The sequence below is a fragment of the Pteronotus mesoamericanus genome, unplaced genomic scaffold, assembly GCF_021234165.1.
Source record: "Pteronotus mesoamericanus isolate MK-2021 breed Mesoamerican mustached bat unplaced genomic scaffold, CSHL_Meso_final scaffold_371, whole genome shotgun sequence".
In the NCBI taxonomy this organism is placed as follows: Eukaryota; Metazoa; Chordata; class Mammalia; order Chiroptera; family Mormoopidae; genus Pteronotus; species Pteronotus mesoamericanus.
The window spans coordinates 1,739,583-1,762,596 of NW_026555314.1; the positions used below are offsets into that span (position 1 = coordinate 1,739,583).

At 45.0% G+C, this 23,014-nt stretch overlaps 2 protein-coding genes across 2 annotated transcripts in view; one reads left to right on the forward strand and one right to left on the reverse strand.

Annotated features, from left to right (window-relative positions):
• PI4KA (phosphatidylinositol 4-kinase alpha) overlaps positions 1 to 23,014 on the reverse strand; it is a 99,088-nt gene that overhangs the window by 33,446 nt on the left and 42,628 nt on the right. Inside the window, exons 20-23 of the mRNA XM_054592734.1 lie at positions 6,231 to 6,339; positions 5,740 to 5,876; positions 5,406 to 5,539; positions 2,771 to 2,853 (exon numbers count right to left, since the gene is read on the reverse strand). Of these exons, the coding sequence (XP_054448709.1) occupies positions 2,771 to 2,853; positions 5,406 to 5,539; positions 5,740 to 5,876; positions 6,231 to 6,339 (463 nt within the window). The remainder of the gene's footprint in view (positions 1 to 2,770; positions 2,854 to 5,405; positions 5,540 to 5,739; positions 5,877 to 6,230; positions 6,340 to 23,014) is intronic.
• SERPIND1 (serpin family D member 1) lies at positions 8,671 to 19,462 on the forward strand. The gene is made up of 5 exons (XM_054592735.1): positions 8,671 to 8,817; positions 11,845 to 12,734; positions 16,081 to 16,354; positions 18,088 to 18,232; positions 18,937 to 19,462. The coding sequence occupies exons 2-5, from the start codon at positions 11,861 to 11,863 to the stop codon at positions 19,126 to 19,128; spliced, it is 1,485 nt and encodes a 494-aa protein (XP_054448710.1). The 5' UTR covers positions 8,671 to 8,817; positions 11,845 to 11,860; the 3' UTR covers positions 19,129 to 19,462.

Here is a 23,014-nt window from a genome sequence, read left to right on the forward strand (position 1 = left end):
TTCTATGTTTAGTTATTAGAAGTCTGTAACGAATGTTTTGCCTTTCTTTCCCGTGGTTTTTTAAATCCAATAATCTAATCAGTATGGACTCATGGATATTTATTTCATTCGTTGGTTATAATCCAATCCTACAGTTCTTTTTGGTGTTCAAAACTGTTCCAGCTTTCGCCGCTTGGAACTCTTAGGTTGGTCCTTGTGTTCTTGTGACATGTCCACATAATTTTTCTTTCTTTTTTTTTTTAGTATGACCTTACATTCCGGCACAGTGCCCCCGGCTCACCTTGTGTTTTCCCTGCCCCAGACCTCCCCAGCATCAACCATTTATCCATGGAGCCCTGGTTTCTTTTATGGGAGAATGGTATTTAGAAATCAAGATCTGGGGACTGGGTGTGCTCATTGCTACTGGGGTACAAAGCAGATTTTAATGAGCAGAAGCACACCATGAGGATCACTGTGAGAAAGAACTGTATTAAAGGCCAGCTCCTCCTCCACAATGCTGTCCCCCTAATCCAGTGCCTTTAACTAGGAAGGCTAAAGGACAGGGTGCAGGGACAGGAGGACAGAGAGTAGGCAGGTGCTACACCTCTCCACCTGGGCCCAGCACAGAGCCTGGAATATAAAGAGGCATCTCATATGTGCTTGTTATGATGATAAATGGGCCCCAACAGTTCTCAGAAATATCGAAAGTGATCAGGATGACCTGGACAGATGACTGAGAGGCTGCCTTCTAAGGGGCTGGGTTTGGTGGGTGAAATCTTGTTTAGGGGGTGTATGTTTAGTACAATAGTTTTTCATATAGCTCTTCGGAAGCTGAAATTTAAATTCCTAATAAATACAATCAGATGGTGGTCAGACACTAACCATGATCATGTAGTAGCATCTAAGGAGGTTTTTACTTTAGAAAAGTCATTCTCCTTTTGCACTGAAGGTTAACCTAGATTCCCAGCGTACTGACTAACTGGGTAGCTACCAGGTGAGGAGTAGGTTCCTGCCCTCACCTCCCTGCACTGCAGGAACACAGGGAGGCTCGGCTCACAGCTGCAGCACGGGGCGGGGGGCGGGGGGGCAAGCCCTCCCCTTTGGGGGCTGGTGACATTTTATATAACTTCTCTCCCAGTCAGTTCTGAAAATTCATGAATAACATGTCTCCAAAGACATTTCCTTCCCATCACTCATGTTTTAGGAGGGAAAAGAAGGGAAAGTAAACTTAACAGGCACATGTTTATTGGCTTAATTTAAATACCATACTCAGAACAAAAACAAATACTCCATCTGAAATCATGTGGAGGAGCACAATGTCTGTGAAGGGGAAATGAGTACAACTTTATTTCCTTTTATGACACAGCAACAGAAAAACAGAGCTCAGGAGAGAATGATGGGAAAGATATCCAGCTTCAGAAAGGAGTGTGATTGAGTTCACAGATATTCTCATTAGGAGGCTGGTGAAATGTGATAGGTTCTTAGGCCCCAGGGGTTGGTAGTCTCAACTTTTTTTTACTGTTACTTACTCTTTTTCCTAGAACCAAAGAACTTAGGGTGACTCAGCTATCCAGTACAAAACTTGGCACAAAATAGCTGTTAAATAACCAACACTGGGTGGATGGATGAGGGCAGTGAATGAACAGCTCAGCCAGTGGTTAGTATCATCCCACTACACCCCAGATGGTATTGGGTCACTTGCGTGAGACCCTTTGAGCCTTAGGCTCCCCTCTCCCCTATCCCGTAACCCCAGTGAGAGAGGCTTCCTTTCTTAGAAACTGTCTGCAGCTTCCACCCTGGCCTCTTCCAGGCTTCTCTTCCTCCCAGTCGTTTCCCCCACTGCCAGTAGAGGAAACTTCCAGAACCCTCACACCGACCTTCCTTGCCAACCCCACAGGGTCTCAGCTGCAGAAATAAATTCATGGGCCTAATTTACTGACTGTTGTGCAGGAGTGTGAAGTGCTCTGCAAAGGACTTGCTGGAAATCTAACACAAAGCAGCATCTCAGAATCCCTGAGGTGATTTTTTGAAAAAAAGATTTCTTCAAGGCTGACTTTTCAACAAAGGAAACAATGGTACTAGAAGTATCTGGGGATTGGTTCTTCATTGGCAAGAACAAGTTGATAGATTCTTCAGTGTGCCAACGGTTTCTGGAGCATAAAGAACTCACTAATTGTACTTTATTAACACTAAATTTATGAATCCTAAGGATTATCAGTCAGCATTCCTCTAAATAGTTACCCACAGTTAATCGATAAAGATACATGGATCCAGCCGACTAAATCCCCTCGATTATTTAAACACAATTACAAAATTAATCAAATTCTTCTAAGCATTTAATAAATATTTCAGAATCTCAACTTTTAAACACCTTATAAATCAGCACAGAGACCAATACAATGATGCTAAAACCAGTGTCCTTATAGTAAAACTGGTCAAACAGTGCCTGTACTATGCATTTAACTTTTTTCCTTTGCTGCCTCTATTTTAATATCTCTTCTTACTTTTATTACTATTCTTATCCTAGGTTGAAATCTGGGGGCTGGAGCACACTTGAGCATTGATGGTGGGCAAGGAAGACCTTCCTTCTGCTCTTAGGCCTCTTGTAGCAGTGGCAGAACCACAGAGATGTGTATTTTTTAAGGTTATATGTTTTATACTGAACTTTCCAATGTAGTATGCAACTTCATAAAACAATTTTTTCTACTTAAGACAGAAAATAGGGAGTAGTATTCCTTTTTACACTATCAAAGCTCAGTTTATCACAAGACTACCACAATAATTAACTTACCAGACTTGTCTTTCTGAATAGCTTTATCTTCAAAGTAGCAGAACATGACTTGGAATCGGTCAGGATCTGTTGAGCGCAAAACCCTAGCAAGGAGAACAGCTTTGAGTAAATTTTGAAAAATCCAAGCCCTCCCTATCACAGACTTGATACTGCCCAGAAATGATAGGCTGCGAGGAACAGATGCCCTACACCATTCAGAGGGGCAAATGGTAATGTGTACTTTCCAAAGGGCGATGTCTACTATCCATCATAACATTCCCACACTGTTCCAATGGGCAACCCACCACCGGTGATATATCTTAAGGTTTACGTGCCTAAGGATTCTCCTAACAGCCCTGGCTGAATGCCCATCAATAGACTTGTTAGACAAGCCAAAGTACATCATGCAGCTACCAAAATGAAAGGCAGCTCTGTATGTGCTGCTACAAAAAGATATCCGAGAGGAACTGTTCGGTGAAGAGACCAAGGTGCTAGGGAAACAGGTTTCCTAAAGGCCTCCATGTACCTGGTGTACATGTAGGATACATGTGCTTGCATATGCACAGAAGATTTCTTGAAGGGAAGGGAAGAGACTATCAACAGTGGGCATCTCTGGATTCAGGGCTAAGAAAGTGATGCCTGTATTTTTCATCTTTATGATCTTCTGTATTATCCCAATGTTTTTCTTCTCTTTTTTACTTTATGCACTTTAAACATTTTTATTTTTAGAGTAAAAAATATCTTCAATCTTGGAGAAAAAGGAAGAGAAAGGAAAGAAAGGCATGCACTTGCACCACGGCCCTTGTGGTGAGCTAGCTGTTCAGGTTTTGGGGGCTCGCCAGGACAGTGCAGGCACATACACAGGCCAGCGCTCAGTGTCCATGGGTTCCCACTTTTAGAAAGTTAAGCTTCAGTGGGGCAGGCTTGGTGGCTTTAGGTATAGGTGGTCTCAAATGCTCATGTGCACACACCTTGAACATAATATCTCACATTTTCTACTTGTTGTTTTAAAGTTCTCCTGATAACTGGTGGCTGGGAATCTAAGCCAGGTTCTTGAATAAAGGCTTCAGGGTTGTTTCTCTGTGCTAACGGAGTGCTCCTGGGGACTGCCAGGCCGCCCAGGGCTCTGCCAGCTAAGTCAAGAGCCTGTCCAGAGAGCCTGTGATCACCATTCATGGGAGTACTTGCGGGGAGGTAGGACACAGCCCTGCCGGTGGGCACATGAAGCTGAGGGGGTGTCTTACAGCCGCATGTGACAGGATTAAAACCAGGTTTTTGCTCTGTTTTGGGATGATTTGCTTTGTTCTTCCTTGAAAATGTTCTCTTTATTAAAAAAGACTAGAAGGAACTATGCTCACATGCTTTAGGGGAGGGTGAAATCAGGGTTTTTCCCCCCCTCTACTTATTTCCAAGTTTTTACATAATATCCTCATTATTATTACTTTTATAGCTGAAAAAAAATTACAATGAAAGAAGAAAAGAAACTGAAAACTCCCTTAGCTCTATGGGCCTCTGGGATGAATGAGTCACTAATTTTCAAATTCTGCTCTGCTGTGGAGTCCTTGGGCTGCCACAGGCAGGGAGGTGGGGACTAAGAGGGAGGGTGGGGGCTCCCTCCCACTTACCGCAAATAGCCTCAGTCTATTTTACATGTTGAGCCTCTAAGTGTGACAGCTTTTACCAGAAGGTTTTGTGGCACCAAGTAAAGATTAAAATAGTGGTGTTCTCCAAATATCCCTCCTTTTAAGAATACTTCCTCTTCCAAATCACTTGAGAAAGACATTTTATAATATTCTAAAATATTCTATCGTGTGACTTAAGCAGGCTAAGTGTAATCTGACTTTGGTGACAGGGACACATGATTCTGTGGCTTATGTACCTGGCTGCAGTCCAGCATGCCCCAGCCTTAGCACGGGCAGCCACAGGCAGCTGAGTTCTGAGCATCCTGGCTGCTTCTCCCAGCCTTCATTTACCGGAGGCAGCAAGACCCAGTGCTTAAGAGACTCCATGTTTCAATCTCAACGAGGAATTATTACCTTGGGCAATTTACTTAACTGTTCAGTCTCAGTTTCCTCATCTGCAAAATGGGTATATAAGAGTGTCTACTTCACAGGCTTGTGGAAGAGCATGTCAATACACTAAGGCACTCAGTCTATGCTAATACTGATACTATCACAATGACAGTTATAGATCATTACGATGATTATAGCTGTTAGATCCACTGTGGTTATAGGTACATCCCGAGTGTCAGGGCACCTGTGGGATTATTTTGGAGCAGGCACCTTCTCACTTCCTGTGTGTGCTCCACTGTGGTCCCGGAAACCAGCTCAGTGTATGTCTGAGCGAGGGCGGGTTGCTCTCACCCAGTCAACTGGCCTGAGCTTGTAGCATGTACTATAACTGCTCAGAAGCCTACTCCCTATGAAGGGAGGATAATACCAGAGTTTAGACACCTGGGGTGTTATTAGATATAGTGTCTGGTGTTCACGAAGGAGGAGCACATAAGAAAAGCAAAGAGTGTGTTTTGTTTGTTTTTAAGAAAGCGTGTCTATCTTGGAAGGGATTGAAAACAGTCCCATGTAAGCTTCATGCCTACAAGGTACAAAACCGTAAATCTGCTCAAATGCAGAGGTGCAGGAGATGAAGGCTTGTTTACCTCATATATTCCAGCCGGTAAACAGACAGGAGATAGGTAGACATGGCAAAGTCCAGCTTGTTGATGAGGGCAGACACTTCGGGGGCAGGATCCAACAGGTTGATGATGGTGCTGCGAAGCTCGCTCAGTTCGGCCTAGAGGGAAACAAACACTTGAGGGCTCAGGCGGGCACTGGAGGGGAAGATAGCGCCCCCCCAGGAGACAGGTACACCGACAGTTAACTCTGGCTAATGCGCATCTTGTTAACAAGAAAGGATCTGCTCTCAAGGCTCAAGAGAGCTTAGCAAAAACCCTGAGCTGCACTGTCTGTCTCTGGGAGGGCGAGAAGCCTTACGGGGGTGACTGTGTCGTTTTTCATAGCTGAGTTATACTGGAGGACAGACCGTAGTGGCTCTTTGCTGGGAAAGGTGAGCAGCGGGGACTTGGTGGCTATTTCACAGACCCCCTCGTACCATTCTTCTGGCCAGAGTCCTGGAAGAGAGCGCACGAGTGAGACAACTGCCCTGGTCATGAAGCACTGCAGTGGGGTTGATGCTGGCAGTTTCTAGAGTCAAGGGTCTTTTGTTTAAGCCAACTCTCCTCAAAATGGGGCACAGAAACAAATCTGTTTCCTAATTTGGGCAGGTTTTTCCAAAGATATGTGGTATTCTCAGAACTTCAAACAGAATCTGGGAAGTGTAACATTTGCAAATACTTGTAGGAAACAGCAGCTGCTTCGGGCTGATTTTGAATGTGTGCAGCACATTCGTCGTTAGGCTGAGTCCTACCTCACCGTCGCTTTCACTCGGCACTCTGCTGTCCCTGGAAGAGCAGACATGCTCCTACCTGACCCCTCCACAGCGAATCCCATCAGTACGGAATAGAGCCAGAAGTCTCGGAAGAGCTTCTGCAACCGTGGCTTAGCTTCCTTGATGGGGGGCAACCGTCGAGTGAGCTGAAGTGCCAAGGAGAGAGGGAGAAAAGGAGGTTATTTGCTCACAAAACTCTACAACCCAAGGATGTGAAATCAACCACAGATTCATTCTCCAAGAGCATTCTCTGGGAAGCTGTCAGTTAGACTGAATATGAAAAGGTACCATGAGCAATGACTGACACTTCTCACTAAGTTCCCTGGTACATATTCACTCATTCAGCAAACATTTATTAGCAGCTAACTCACACGGAGGTGAAAAGCCCCATTCCTACACTTTAAGGTCTTTCTGCCTAATTTGGAGGCAGGTAAGCAAGCACACTGTGGCCGAGTTTCCTGAGGTGTCATGAATCTCAGTGCTAGCATGCGAGTAAACCTTAGCCAGGCAGAGAAAAAGAGACCAGCCGTCCAGCGACAGGCCCAAAGCCTGGGAATGTGGAGGGTGTGGAGTGCTTGGGGGAAGGCAACAATGAATGGGGGCTAGGGCTCAGGTGAACAGATTGGAGAGACAGACTGTGAGAAACCTTGTGGGTCGAGAAGTGGCTTTCACATCTCTTCCAGCAGCTCAACTTTTCAAACCGTAATCTTAGGCAGAATCCCACTATGTACAACAGGCACAGGCAGAGCTGCATAGACGCACGAGGGATGGACTGAAGGCCCTGCGCCCCTACTCCAGACAGTGTCCTGCCCAGTGGGAAGCACGGAGTGCTCCTCAGTATGGAAAATGGTTAAATGTGTGCACAATGCCTGCTGTACAAGTGGATCCTCACAGAACCCCAGCAGACATGGAGCCTCCACACTTAAACAGAGTTCCCCTTTACTGGGGAACTCTGTGCCCATACTTAAGAGTGAAAACCAAGTACAGGTCAGACTCTGGGCCAGGGACACAGAAGTGGGACAGATGACAATCCCCGCTGCAGAGTGGGGCGAAGGACAACACAGTGAGATGAGCTCCTTCACACATGGCTAGTAGGGTTGGAAACTGGTACAGTATTTTCTGGATGCGTATTACCAAATGACCTGTGGTTACCAAATAATCAAATTACCAAAGGTTGTTTGGTAATACACATCAAAGGTCTAAATATCCCCATTTTACCTAAAATCTCATCAGTAGGAAGCTATTAAAAAAAAACCCTCACTTACTACTATTTGTTAAGATGGATGTTAACTAGATTGATTGTGATGATCATTTTGCAATACATACAAATAAAAAATCATTTTTATACACCTAAAACTAATATGTCAATTATATCTCAATGTTTAAAAAACTTGACTTAGGCATAAAAATGTTGTAACTTTGTAGAAACAGCAAAGTAAACAGAAAAACACTAAGTGTCTACTGGAAAGGAGTGTTTAAATCAATTACTGTATGAGTATAACAAGAACAGTTCACGACATCGATGTAAGCTGGCAGCCAAGGAGAGTACACTGGAATGCACATGTATGAACAACGACAAGTTTACTGTACTGGTCAGCAGGGGCGGTAGACACCACTGAGTGAGCATGTGTACTGTGTGGCATCGCATTCAAAATGACTGAGTGAGTAGATCAATGAATCTGCATCAAATTTTGCATTAAGCTTAAACATTCCTCTGTGAAAAGTATCTGGATGATTCAGAAGGCTGCAGCTATGGGCAACTGGCAACTTTGGCAGCTTCATCAGAACAACGTGCCCGCTCATGCACTGCATCTCGTGCAGAGTTTTCTGATGAAACATGAAATCACCCAGGTGATCCAGCCCTTCTGCAAGCCAGATTTGGCACCCTGCAACTCCTGGTTTCTTCCAAAACTGAAATCACCTTTGAAAGGGAAGAGATTTCAGACCGCTGATGAGATTCAGGAAAATAACAATGGGGCTGCTAATGGCGCTCAGGAGACCTGTGTGAGGTTCCAAGGTGCCGGCTCTGAAGGGGACTGAGGTGTCCTTGTCTTTTCTGGGAGTAAACTATGCTTTGTGGAGGTGATAATAACTAACTTAGACTGAGCACGAATCTCATTCTCCCTCTTCACTTTTTACCGAGCTCACAAAAGGATGGGGACGCCTGCCTGCCTGGCACCCATGTCAGCCTTGGAGACCAGGATGAAGTCAGGCGCTGTGATCATCCTAGAGGGAAAATTCACAGCCTGAGGGCAGACAAGTGGCCTCCACTTTCTTGGCAGCAGTACGGCTGCTACCCCTGGAGTAACTCAGCCCTGGAGCTCGGAAGAGCATCTCTACAATGTAGTGGCTTTAGCGAAACTACGCCCATCAGTACTTGACAATCATGCATTCAAAACATCAGCTACACCAGAGCTGGGGCCAGGGAGCCACAAGTCACTCAGCAGTAATCAAAGACAGTTGAGGGGTTTGTGCTGACAAAGCTAGTTGAGTGGTGTTTGATTTGGGACATATTTACTTTGGAAGATAGGCAACAACAGCCCAGCACCAAAGTTCACTTTGAAACTGTGCTGACGACCTTGGCTGATTTCATCTCTGCAACAACGCTTCTCAGAAACACAGAGGTGAGTTTGATTTCTAACATTTTGGCTGATTATAAATTCTTATTTGAGGTTAGAGATGGACAATGGGTGTACTTCTCTATCAAACTACAAATTCAAAGCTTTCTATACTATCTCAGAAATGGAAAAAGGATTTTATTTTTTAATCTATTATAAAATTTTGTCAGTTACATTATTGCAACAATTGACGAAATTAAGAACAGGAATTAGATCAGGACAAGATTGCACTTATGTAAAATTATTTGAATTGGATTACTGTAGTATGATGAGGTATAAGAACAACCTTGTTCTCAGGTATTTTTTCCCTGAAAGATTAGAATTGAAAGTTAGAGGGACATCATATAAGTGACCTATTCTCAATGGTTCAGACAGAAAAAAAAGGCACATGAGTGTGCCTGTGTGTGTACATCCACACCTCTATATGGAAAGAGACAAAGAGACAGATGAAACCAGTGTTTCAAAACAGAAAATCTGGGAAAAGGGTGCACACGGGTTGTTCTACATGCCGTTCTTTGAATTTTTCTGGAAGTCTGAAGTTATATCATAATTAAGGGTTTTAAAAACCCCAGGCAGTTACTCCTCTCCCACTATTCCTGCCTCGCGTGGGCCTGTGGATAATGGACACAAGGAGCAAGGTGCCCCGGTGTGGCGCTCTGACATACAACCAAGCTCAACCCCGCTTCATGCAGGCACCATGAGAAAGAGCCTCATGAAATTCCCAGAAAAACAAACTTTAGAATGATTTACCTTAAGAAAATAATGCTTCTATTCAAAGAGAGTAATCCGGATTTAAACACAACCTAGTGAAAATTTTAAAGTATCTTATATAATTCTTGTTACACTAAATGGAAAAACAACAGGAAGATTTACTGTTTAGATCTTTAGTTTCAATTCATAGGAAATATTAGCTGTATTTTCTCCTTTCTCTTTTAAGGGAATAATGAAAACTATTTTTGGCTTTTCATCATATAATACAGGAAGAGGGTATAAGAAGATTCTGAATATACGCTCTTTTGCTGTGTATAACTTGCTCCTGTGGCACATTTTTGGCCCAAACTTTCAGGAAAAAAATCCTTTGTTTTAATTTTTTAATTCAATTATTTATATTTAGAAACAAAACCAATTATTGTATTCCAGGGTATTATTTTGCATATGGATATCGTTACTGCTTTCTAGAGTCACACATTTAATGCATAAGCATAAATAAAAGGATTAATAACACTTATATAGACACAGAATTATGGACCCATGTAAAATGCACACCTTCATTTTTCCCTCAAATATCTGGGCACAGAGTGTGCATTATACACAGCAAAATATGGTAGTCTCTGAACACAGGATAAAAACATGAATGCTTTCACCTCTGTCCCCCTATCTGGTCTCACATTCCTTTCCCCAAATTCTTATTTATTCGAGTTGGGTTTATTTTTTAATGTATTTTTATCTGAGAAGGATACTTTTCAGTGCAGCCTAGTAGGGAGACCTCCACCAGGTCACTTACTTTCCTTTCTAACTTGGAAAAGTATATCTCCATGAGTCCCTATGCCTAATTCTAGCTGGGAAGCGGGCCCAGTTCTGCTTGCAGCCACACACTTTAGAAATTATTTCATGGGCAAGCTACATGTGACACACTGCAGCCTCAGCTAGATTTGGGGGTGGTAGGTGCATGAAAAAACAGACATTTTCAAAACTAGAAACTATATGACTTTCCCTCTCCAAAACACGCAATTCAAAAGCCTCTCAGTTGTGCAGAGAACAGCAGGTGAACTGGTAATTTTAACAGTGCTGTAGGGGAAACCTCAAGGAGGGTGACTAAGGGTAGGGACACTAGTCCTGGTGCTATAGGGCAAACAGGAAGAGCGCTCAGTGAGGGGTGTGTTTGTTGCGGGAGGTTCAACCAACTTGGTTCCAATCCAGCCACAGCTATAGGTCTGTAGCCTGATGTGCAAAATGCTGCTAGGACCAAGTTACACAAAGTTGCTTGTATAGTGCCTGGCATCCAGCAGAGGCTGCACCAAGAGTCCCTGCCATTGTCAACATTAACAAACTGAGAGCACTTCAAGTCGGGTATCCATACAGTAAACCCCATCCTCAGGCCGAACAAGTCCAAATATTTACTTAACAGGAACAATAGCTCTTCTCTGACCTCGAATGAAAGCAGATATTCTGTTCTTCAAATATCTAACAGGAGATGGGAACACACACACAACAAACTTAGTAATAAGTCACAACTCCTCTTTCTGGAGTAATCAGAAGTTGAGATAATATAGGACTGTACAGCATTACAGACAGCGTCACTATCCTGGGAAAATACAGAAGCATCAAATAATAGCTCATCTACCCAAGATGCAATTAATAACCCGGAAATGAGCAAGAGAAAAGACAAAGCCATTTGGCAGGCAAAACTGATTTGACAAGCCAAGTCAAATCCTTCCTTGGGACAGGCAAAGGATGAGTAGATAAAGACAGGCTTACCACAAGGGCATGTATTAAAACTGACCCTTCCAGTACCCCTACTCCCACTGCAGGAGGCAGGGCTGCACCCCAGACTCACACTGCAGCCCCACCTGCTGTGGCAGTGTCCTTGCGAGAGCCCCTGCTTTAGTGCATGCCCCTTCCCACCCCCTGCTGCTGGTGAGCCCCTTGGTGGGGAGATTTTTATGCCTCCAGTGCCTAATATGGTCCGTGAAGACAGGAGATAAAGTTTAGTGAATGAATGAAAAAGAAACTCCCTGGGGTCTCTGAGCCCCAGGACGTTAGACCGTTACAGTTCCGCAAACCTTGAAAAAAGCAGGGGCTCTCACCAAGGGGCCCGTGGGTCCTTCAGGCAGGTTTATGAAACCCACACACAATGTTTGTATGTTTATAGTCACCAGATTCTCTTTTAAGTCCATAATCCTAAAATGGTTAAAGAACGGCCTTCCCAAGGCATCTTCCTGCGTCAAAGCCACAGGGACTTGCTACCTGAGCACCACAGAGGAGGGTGGGGTCTGCTAGGCTGCCTCTCACATGCCATGTTTTCCCTCTCAGCTTTAGCTCTGCCAAAATGAAATGCCCATTCCAACCCTTCATTGTTTCTCTCATAATAACATCTGTGTGTGGGCACGACGGCCTGGTGGAGCAGCCTGAGAAAGGAGGGAAAGGTTCCAAGTCTGTGGATCCCCAATGGGGGCAGCTAAAAGACAAAAACCTGAGCATGCCCCTTCTTCCTGCTGACTTCCACAAGGAGAACACGGTCACCAATGACTGGATCACAGAGGGGGAGGAGGACGAGGATTACCTAGATCTGGAGAAGCTGTTCAATGAAGACTACATTGACATCATCGACGTGGTTTTGCCGACAGATTCAGAGGCCAGTGCTGGGAACATCCTCCAGCTCTTCCAGGGCAAGAGCCGGATTCAGCGTCTTAACATCCTCAACTCAAAGTTCGCTTTTAACCTTTACCGAGCACTGAGGGAACACACCAGTACTTCCGACAATATCTTCATAGCCCCAGTGGGCATTTCTACCGCCATGGGTATGATTTCCTTGGGCCTGAAGGGGGAGACTCACGAACAAGTGCACTCAATTTTGCATTTTAAAGATTTTGTCAATGCCAGCAGCAAGTATGAGATCATGACTGTTCATAATCTCTTCCGTAAACTGACTCATCGCCTCTTCAGGAGGAATTTTGGATACACACTTCGGTCAGTCAATGACCTTTACATCCAGAAGCAGTTTCCAATCCTGAATGACTTCAAAACTAAAGTAAAAGAATACTACTTTGCTGAGGCCCAAGCAGCTGACTTCTCAGACCCTGCCTTCGTATCAAAAACCAACGACCACATTCTGAAGCTTACCAAGGGCCTCATTAAAGATGCTCTGGACAATATAGACCCAGCCACTCAGATGATGATTTTAAACTGCATCTACTTTAAAGGTAATAGTTTTATGTTTCTCAAAGCAAAGTTGCAACTTACTCTTTTAGTACACATGCAGGTGGACTGAACGACAAGGGCTGTGTTCTAGCTCTGATTTACCCAGAAAACCAAGACACGATGTCAACTCACGGAGACAGGTTAGGTCATGATGAGGTGACAGTGGGGGCTGACACTTCCTGGAGCCCTAACTTTGTGCTTTACACTCATTGAATCCTCACAACCTTGTGAGACTGTCACTGTTATTAGCGCCCGCATTTTACAAATGGAACCACTAAGGGTACATAGAAGTAAAATGACACCCCAAGTGCACAGGTAGGTCACCCCAGGCAGGCCATCTTTAGCACTTTGTTAAACTGGAAAAAATAATACAAAAATTTTTTTAGTATTTGGCCATCCTGGATTTTTTCATTCCCATGCCCGATTATCAGTAAGCAGGAACATGGACAAAAGGCCGAAGTGAAAACTGTTCAGCTTGAGTAACGGACAGTAATGCCTACAGCTCTTCAGGGGACACTTCTGTACTAATATACTTCTGTGGGCAGGTGTAGGGGCAAATAAACTATTATTTGTAGAGCAACTCTTCTAGGCCAGGCACCGAAACACTTTTTAAAGACGCTACTCCCTCCTCACTATACACACAAGACCCCCTGAAGTCTTAGAAACTAATGGGCACAGATTTATAAAATCCAGACATCTCTTTTTAAAATGCCCTCAACTGGGACCTGCACAAGAAACCTACACTTCACTCTACGAGCCTAGAGAGCTTAGGGGCAGACACAGGAGTGAGTCAGCATCACAGCTGGTCACTGTGACACAAACCACTTTCTTCTCTGCTGCCAAGAAATAGCAGGCACCCGCCAGGGTAAGTCCCCATGGTTTGGGAGGCCAGGCTTCCTGGGTAGTCAGCTACAGTGCAGTTTACAACAGTCCAGAGAGGCAAGGGACTGAGGTCTCTCTTGGCTGCTGCTGTGGGGCTAGTGCCCCTCAATGGGCCCATACACTGCTTTGTGCCTATGCCAAGGCCTCCCAACAGCTGTGCCAGGCAGGTACTCTGCCAGATGAGCAAAGGACGGCTGAAGAAACCAAGACCACAGGAATGAGCTGACTCCCCACAAAAGTCAAGCACAGCGCTGTCGTTGTGATGGGTGGGACCAAAGGTTTGTGACAGACACACAGACACACATGCTACACGGGTATCCCCAGCTTTCCAAAAGTTACTGCTTTTTTCTTTTACAAAAAGAGCTACATTAGTACAGAAACAGCTTTCTTTTTTTTGTAAAAGTGAAAATACTCTTTGGATTTCTTTAAGAAAAACAGGTACTCTTCACTTTATACCATTTTGGCTTACAAAAGGTTTCACAGGACTGCTCTGTTCAGGTAGTGGAGGAAACCTATGTATGTGAAGAACACAGACATATTCTTTCTATTACTGGCTAGCAGTACAAGTTTCAGAAGTGAGCAAATTGCAGTCTGAGCCCTGGCTTCACCATCCCTTATTTGTGTGGCCTCAAGTAAGTCATTCGTTGTCTCTGTGACTCAGTTTCCTCACCTTTATCAGGGAGATAACACCTACCGACAGGGCCGTGGGCAGCACTGTGAGAGACAGTGATGCCACACGTTAGCCCGGTGCATGGCATGCAGCAAGGCCCCAATAAACCTGGATGAGAAAAACATGTAGATTCCAATATTATATATTAAGTATGTACATTGCTAGTGACATTTATTTTACCTCCATAAGCAACTGCTGTTTAGGAATGACTCTAGAACAGGCACCTGCACACCAAAGCCCTTGGCCCTGCCAGTCTGTGGGCAGCCCTGGGCCCTGACAGCCTCTACACTAAGCTGGCTGGGCGCTGAGGAGGGAGACACACAGCAGCAAGCCATCCCCACCGGAAAGGGCTGGGGAAACAACTAGGGTGGCCAGTTTACAGTCTCCCAAACTCAATGACCAGTGTCTCACCGAAGTGGCAAAGTGGCAAACAATACATCCTTTTTTCTTCCCATCATATTAGAACGGTAACTCAATTTAGTCCTGGCAATAAGAGGGGTGAAATGCTAGTAACATCCAGTCTTTCATGGATGCTTATCAAAGGAGAGTTGAGTCTAAAAGAGTAATTTTAATCTCTAGCTCCCAAATTTGTTACTAATATGATTTTAATTTCAAATGCTATAACTGCTTTGTAAAGCACAATAAAACACAGGTGGGGCCTCAACCGGAAGTCAAAGGAAAGAATCCCAGGAGACATAAGACAGCTCCATCAGAACTGGAAGAGCAGTGATTCTCAACAAGGGAACAATTCTGCCGCCAGGGCAAATGGCAGGAGCCATTTCTGGTTGTCTCAACCTGGGACAGAAGCAGAAGCATTCCTAGCATCTAAGGACAGTCCAGAAGCTAGGCCAGGGATGCTGCTAAACATCCTACAATGTACAGGAGGGCTACCCTCCACAGAGAACTGCCTTTGTCAACAGTGCTTGAAGCTGTGGGCAGAGGTTGGCTCAGGGAGGACACCTAGCTACAAATCAGAAGCAGGCGGTCTTTAAATTTCCTCCAAAGGAACCTCCTGCTTGTCTCATCCAGCTGATCTACCCATCAGTTGCTCTACTATGTGCTTGTTGCCTCATTTGTAAAATGGCACTAATAAGAAAAAGCACCCGTCTCCATACAGTTGCTGGAGGAGAAAATGAGATAATACAGGAAAGGTGCTTAGAAGAATGCCTGCCTCGTCACTAGTTCTCAACTGTCAGGCATCCATCATTACTAGTTACTAGCACCTTGGAGCTAAATTAGTCTTATCTTCCTGGATACACAGCACTGCACCCAAATCTAAAGTGAAGATCCTGATGGCAGTGTTGCATCACCAACGTGTCTTGTTACTTCTTACAGAATTGCAGAGTGACAGGGCTAAAAGCCATCAAAACAGATCTGCCATGAGCTCAAAGCTACACATTTTACAGATGAACAAGTAGAGGCCGAGACAAGGCAGGTGTCTTGCTAGGGTCAATTAGTTATTGTCAGAATCTAACCCAGAACCTACTCCATTCTATTTATCCTCTTCATCATTAATTATCATGCTTCCTACAGGTATGTTAGTGTTTTGATCTTAGAATCCTCTAAAACAGTCGTTCTCAAAGTGTGGTTTGCAGACCAGGCGTGTCAGCATCACCTGGGAACTTGTTAGAAATGCCAGTTCTTGGCCCAAACCAGACTTCTGGGATCAGAAACTCCGGGGGTGGGACCTACAGTCCAAATAAGGCCTACAGGGGCTTCTGATGCACGCTTACATGTGAAGACCACTGCTCTAAAAGAACATTTTCATAAAAGCCCTGTTCCTGTTGACTTCACAGGATCCTGGGTAAATAAATTCCCAATGGAGATGACCCACAACCACAACTTCCGGCTGAATGAGCGAGAGGTGGTCAAGGTTTCCATGATGCAGACCAAGGGGAACTTCCTGGCGGCAAATGACCAGGAGCTGGACTGCGATGTCCTGCAGCTGGAGTACGTGGGGGGCATCAGCATGCTAATTGTGGTCCCGCACAAGCTGTCTGGAATGAAGACCCTCGAGACACAGCTGACGCCCCAGGTGGTGGAGAGATGGCAGAAAAGCATGACAAACAGGTACTTCAGGTTGAGTGTTTGTTCTTGTAATTTCCAGGGCCCTGGGGGAGCCCAGGAATATTGGAGCTTCAGTCATTTTTTAGAATAAGGGTGAAGTCTGTATTAATACCTGAGAACTGCCACACTGGGCCACTCTGTTAATTCATCCCAAATTTCTTGCTTGGTGAGAAGCAACCAGAGCATCTGTGAGAAATACAGTTCTGCTCTCCATAATGACAGAAGTTAGGGACAGGTGACCCGGAGTCAGCTTGAAGACAATCCTGGCTCTGCCATGTACTTACTTTGTGGCTTTGAGCCCTGGCTTTGCTATCCAAAAAGTGGCATGATCCCACAACTCTCAAGGGTCACTGGGGGAAATAAACAGAAAAGCAGTATCGAGCATCCCTCACGGTGCCTGGAACCTGGGAGGTGTCCAACAAAGATGCCTCCCCTTCCTCTCCCCAAGAAATCCTGAGGTCCTCTTAATTCATTAAGGACATGTCATTCATGATTTTCCTGTTATTATTTGTTAGTCCATAGTCAAAACTACAGGTTTTAAACACTTACTAAGATCGTTATTGGATCACAGCAGAAAACAGGAGTTACTTTCTGTTTCACTGGATACTGGCTAGGCCCATATTAAGAAGTAAATCTAGTGTGGATCTCCTTTTAGGACAAGAATATAATAAACTAAGAAGCAGCCTCTTAGAGGAAGGTATTTGCCCAGGTAGCTAATTAGTTATCAAGCCTTGACAACTTTTCCTTAAAAATAGCCCCTCTGTACTTGTTTCCTTCCTAACCACACTGCCCATGACCTTCTACCCTGAACCTACAAAGGCCTAACCAGCCTACCCACTTCCAGTCCTCAATTCACCCAGACACTGGCCACCAGAAGAGCATTCTCTCGACACCATCTCTACCCGCCTCTCCTCAGGAACTCTCTGTGGATCCCCACCCACGGGATACAGCCCATCTTCTTGGCCTGCTCTGCCCCACCCTCACGCCTCCTCCTGTCTGGTGCCCTCCTGTACGCCAGCCTCACACTCCTTACAGGCCTTTGCTCACACATGGGCAGACTTCTAGGTCACAGAAATACCCCTTCACCACATGCCCTCTTGGATGGTTCCAGTAGTTAGATCTCTTCTAGTTGGTCAGACATCAACATACCATTTTTATGCCTTCATTGCTTCACATGGCAGTCCTGGATTGCCAAAACGAAAGCAAGCTCTTGAGAAGGGGAATAGCATCCAATGTTTCTTTATCCCTGTGAAGGCTGGAGTTGCCCCCAAAGGCTCTATCGTTGCTGTTTATCCAGCTGAGGACTAAATGAGTTGAGGCAAGGAATGAAAATGCTTAGCACTGTCTGGTATATAAAGGGTTTCTTTTTTAACCACACTGACCTTAGTTAAACAAAGTAAGAAATGTCTGAAATTAGGGACCCAAACAGAATTACTTGAGATGCCTTCTCAAACCATAAACCACTGGCAGATTTGCTGCTGACGTGGAAGACAGGACATGAACCACCCAGTATAGAGGAAATACCTTACACAGCAGTAACCACGCCTTAATTTTCAGTAACTGGAATTGCAATAAGATGGTCTTTCCGAAACTCTCTACTGACAGTACCGGGGTATGTTAACAAGTGCTGTGTCAATTCTGTGGTAGCACCACTCCCAGGGGCATGTAAAGAAAAAACCTGATTCTTTTGTAACTTGCAGTTCATAAAACTGGGCTCCCTTTTATTCTGTGACCAGAACTCGAGAGGTATTCTTGCCCAAATTTAAGCTGGAGAAGAACTACAACCTGGTGGAGGCCTTGCAGTCAATGGGGCTCACAGCGCTGTTTGATAAAAACAGCAACATGACAGGAATCTCAGACAACAGGATCACCATCGACTTGGTAACCTCTCCCCTCTGCCCTCTGCCCCATCCCCTGGGTCTGCCCCCAGCAAAGCTTCCTTCTGCCCCACCCTGACCTCACATGTCGGGGGAGCGGGGTCTACTCTCCCTGAGTCTGCCAGACGCTGTGTGGGCAGGGCAGTCTGTCTCAGGAAGCAGCATGGGGCTCAGCACTGTTCCTGCTGACACCAGAGAGAGGAGGTATGCGCTCCACTCTGAAATAGCTACTCCCAGCTGAATCATGAAAGACCTGTTAAATACATGCAGAGACACTGTGCTACTTGCACGCTGAACTTAACACACCAATGACAGGCATGCTGCAAGAAGGGGAGAACACTAGTCCGAACACTGTGTGGCTCCAGGCCCCATCCTTCTCCTGGCAGCGCACCCCAGAGTGTAAGGAGGACATGGTGCCCGCAGCCTCTGTCTGGGCTCGCAGGCTGCTCATACTGTGACCACCAGCAAGAATGATTATGATGCTAGAGTTTAAAGATAAGTATTTAAACAACATGGCCTCTAAGCACAATTACCATACCTGACAGGAGATTAAAAAGCCTTTCAAGGGTCACTCTGACCAGATGTGGTCTGTGCCTTGTATGTGGGCTTTCAACCTGTTCCCTGAATGAGATGCAACTCCACCATATCTTCTATCCCTCTATGTTGCAATGATAGAATCTAACAACTTTCCCTTATATTTTGAAACAGTTCAAGCACCAAAGTACCATCACAGTGAATGAGGAGGGCACCCAAGCTGCTGCTATTACCACGGTGGGGTTCATGCCGCTGACAACTCAAGTCCGTTTCATGGTTGACCGCCCCTTCCTGTTCCTCGTCTACGAGCACCGTACCAGCTGCCTGCTCTTCATGGGGAAAGTTGCCAACCCCACCAAGTCTTAAAGGTGGAGGTCTGGGTGTCTCAAGTTTTGGGAGCACTCTGTAATTGCTCCCATTCTAACAAGGAGAACAGAGACGTGTGGCATCATGCCCTTTGTGGTTTATGCTACCATTCTGAAATTGAGGCCCACATGAGAGAAGAAATTTAGCAACAACTGAGAAGCTTGCTGAAATCAATTCTGCATAGTGAACAATGCTGTCAGTTCATAGAAGTTAATGTACCTACTGTAGCGTGTCCGCTGTTACCTAGAGGAGCAACATACAGACTGGCTTACCTCCCTGGGCACTTCCTTCCCTGTAGCCCCCATCCTTGCACATCTGGATCTATTACTCAAAGCCTTTCTCAACAAGGGCTACTCATCTAAACACAGAACACAGAAATAAGCGGCGTGACTAATTCCTCGCTTTTCTCAAGGACGGTGCGCAGCTGGCGGCACCGTTCCTGAGGCCCAGGAGAGGAGCCACCTTGTGATATTCAAGGGGTGCCCTGGGCATTAGGGCTCAATTCTGGCAAAGGCCCAACCTTCTGAACTGATTGATGCTGTCATCTATACTCCTGCTGTCACCTCACTGCTGCCCAGAGGACAGTATGTACACATGGCCTTGCCTCCTACCCTAGAGATAAATAAATATGACCACTTTTACTGTGTATCTGTTATAATTCTAATTTTTGAAGCTCAAATGACCAAGAAAGGCCAAATTCAAAATAGCTGATATCCCCAGAAATGAGAGAGGTTGAGAAAAAGTCACTTGAATTCTCCACAGTGACTCATGTGCAGGCCATGTTCTCGGGTGAGTATTGCTAAATCCTGGGGCGGCGCTGCTGTGGATGGGGCTGCGTGGGGAATTCCTGAAATGCCTTTTTTTTTTTTATACTTTGCCTTTTAAAAAAGATTTTATTTATTTATTTTTAAGTATATTTTATTGCTTATGCTATTACAGCTGTCCACTTTTTTCTCCCCTTTCTCCCCTCCACCCAGCACTGCCCCCCACCCACATGTCACCCCCTTAGTTCCTGTTCATGGGTCGTACATACAAGTTCTTTGGCTTCTCCATTTCCTATACTGTTCTTAGTATATTTTGTGCCTACCAATTATGCTTCTTATCCCCTGTATCTTTTTCCCCCATTCTCCCCCCACCCCCTCCCCACTGATAACCCTCCATGTGATCTCTATTTCTGTGATTCTGTTCCTGTTTTAATTGTTTACTTAGTTTTGTCTTATTTTTTTATTTGGGTTCAGTTGTTGACAGTTGTGAGTTTGTTGACATTTTACTGTTCATAATTTTGATCTTTTTTTTCTTAGATAAGTCCCTTTAACATGAAATGCCAGCCTTTATGTGGGGCACATTTCGGCTTTCGTCCCTGGACACTGGGAGCCTCTCAGATGTGCTCCTGTCTGATTTGATAAAGCAAACAACATCTGAGGCAGACATTTCTGGATTCTTCGCTACCTGGGTAAGACAAATGGAATCCAAAGAGGCTGCTCAGAGTTCAAGAGCACTGGGGACAACGGGCAGTGCCAGGGAGAGCACAATAAGCACTGTGCCTGCAGCCGTCCAACTGAGACCCCGCAGCCGGGCCATCTCTCTGCAGGGCAGCAAGATCTGGCTCAGCAGGGTGCTGGAATCTGCCAAGATGCCACCGCAGTGAGTGGCGGGCCCAGGCTGGGCTGACTTCAGGGTCATGTGTGGAGTCTTATCACAGGGCCTCTGACCCATGAGAACAATACCAGTCAGGGGGACAGCAAAAGGGGAGCACCTAGTGCTCCTCAACGTAGAGGGTAGTGCGATCAATGTGCCCCGGGTAATCTCACACTGACTCTGACAGGTTCGAACTATTATCGCCTCTTTTTTGCAGTTGAAGAAACAACTAAAGCTCACAGAGGTAAAGTGATCTGCCCCAGGCCCTGCTTTTCACGGCTAACCCTCTCTGGCTGCTCCCTTCCCAACTTCCTGCACCAGGATCTGCCTTTGCCTTGTCTACGGACCAGTAAAGGGTTGAAATCAAGTCTTTCCTTGTCACACCCTCTTGACCTCTAAGTGAAACCTGAGGTTGCTAATGACCCACTCCTTGAATTCCTTCTCCAGTTTGCTTCAACACTACTCTTTTCTGGTACTTATCCTACATTTCTCATCTTGCTGCTGGTTCCTCCTGCTCCTCCTACTCCTAAATGTAGCTACCTCAAAAAACTCTGCTTAGCCCTTCATCTCATCTGTCTCCGAGCCAACCTCTGCTGGAGCCAGCCCAACCTTCTCTATGACCTCACGTCCACACAGGTTGAGGCCCTCCACTCGTGCGTGCTTTTCACTCACTTATATCCACTCAGAATGCCCTTGGATCCCCTCTTTCTGAAACTAGCTAACCCATTTTTCAAAGCAGGAGAGTACTAATTCAGAGAACAGACCCTGGGCCAAGCTACTTGGGTTTGAATCTAGATCTGACATTTAGTGGTTGTGGGACTCTAAGGCAAGTTCTGTGCCTCAGCTTCCCCATCTGTAAAGTGGGGATAATAACAGAACCTACCTTGCAAGGTTGTTGGGAGGATTAAGTTGAGTTAATGTCTGGAAGCAGTTTAGATCTGTGCTTGGTGTTAACAAGAGCTAATAAGTAAGGACTTCCTGTGACTATCTTCATCTGAAATAGTGTCTAGCCTAGGGGTTCCTAACAGGTGGGACTTGGCTGGGTTCCTCCCACTTAACTTTCTGAGGGTGAATGCTAACCCTTGTGAACAAGTGCATTTTTTTTTCTTTTTTTTGGAAGGAAAGGGCACAGCCTTCAGAGTGCTCCATGATCTAAAAATTGTGAGCCCACAAATCTCGTCTTACAGGCACTGAGAAAACAAGTAACCTGCTACTGGTAGCACAGGTCAACGAGCTCTAAGTCAAGGTCACAAATGTTTTTCAAGTAGAAGGAACATGTTACTAAATCACTACTTGACAATGGAGCAAGCAGCCCTCTAAGCAACAGATAACTTTCAAAGTGCTTAATTAACTAAAGGGCTAGACACCAAGAGAAGCACTTTAGTCAGTGATATTTTTGAAGAAATGTTATTTATGAAGTTGCAGGACAAAGGTCACCAAACCTAAGCAGGAAGGAACCTCAAAGATCACTAGACCTAGCTCTCCAGCAACTCCCTCCAGGTTCCCAAGGTCACTGATAAGTAAGTGAAAAGCTGTATTAGGGCCAACACTGGCTTCCAGCCCCAAACCCACCGAAACGTCCACTGAACAAAGTAATGTGAAGTACTTGTCATCAAAAGATCCAAACCAGAGAATCTTTATCTAAAAAATAAATAAATAAAACCCACAAAACATTAAAAAAACAAAACAAAAAACTTTGGAGATTAGTTTCTCCTAGTAGGTTCAAGGGGTAACCAGAAAGCAAATCCAAGAACCCATGATCTCTGTGTTCTTTGTTGAGCAACAGAATCAAATATTTGTTTCCTCCCCCATAATATAAACATTAACTTTTGCTAAAACTATAATACTTATTCTGTTCATGCAAAAGGTCACTGCAGCAGAGGAAAGAGTCATATTTTAAGTATGTTCTAGCCTATCATTGCTAACACCTATGCCTACACTGACTCAGCCAGAACTTCAAAGGGTTGCCTCCGTCTTTTTGAGAAGCTCTGCTGGCACAGGAAGTGTAGAGAGGAGGTGTTCACTCAGGATCCCACATGCAGGATCAGAGGTTCAACCTTGGCCCTTGTGACCCTAAGCCAACCTCACCAGTCAATCACTCCCCAAAAGTACTAAATGTCTCCTCTAGATTTCTTATTAATTTATTAAACTCTAAATGACAATAGCTAAACACATTTATAACTTCACAAGCTCGTGGGCCATAGAATTCCGGGTACACTGATGCGAGTGTCACCTCACAGCTCCCTCC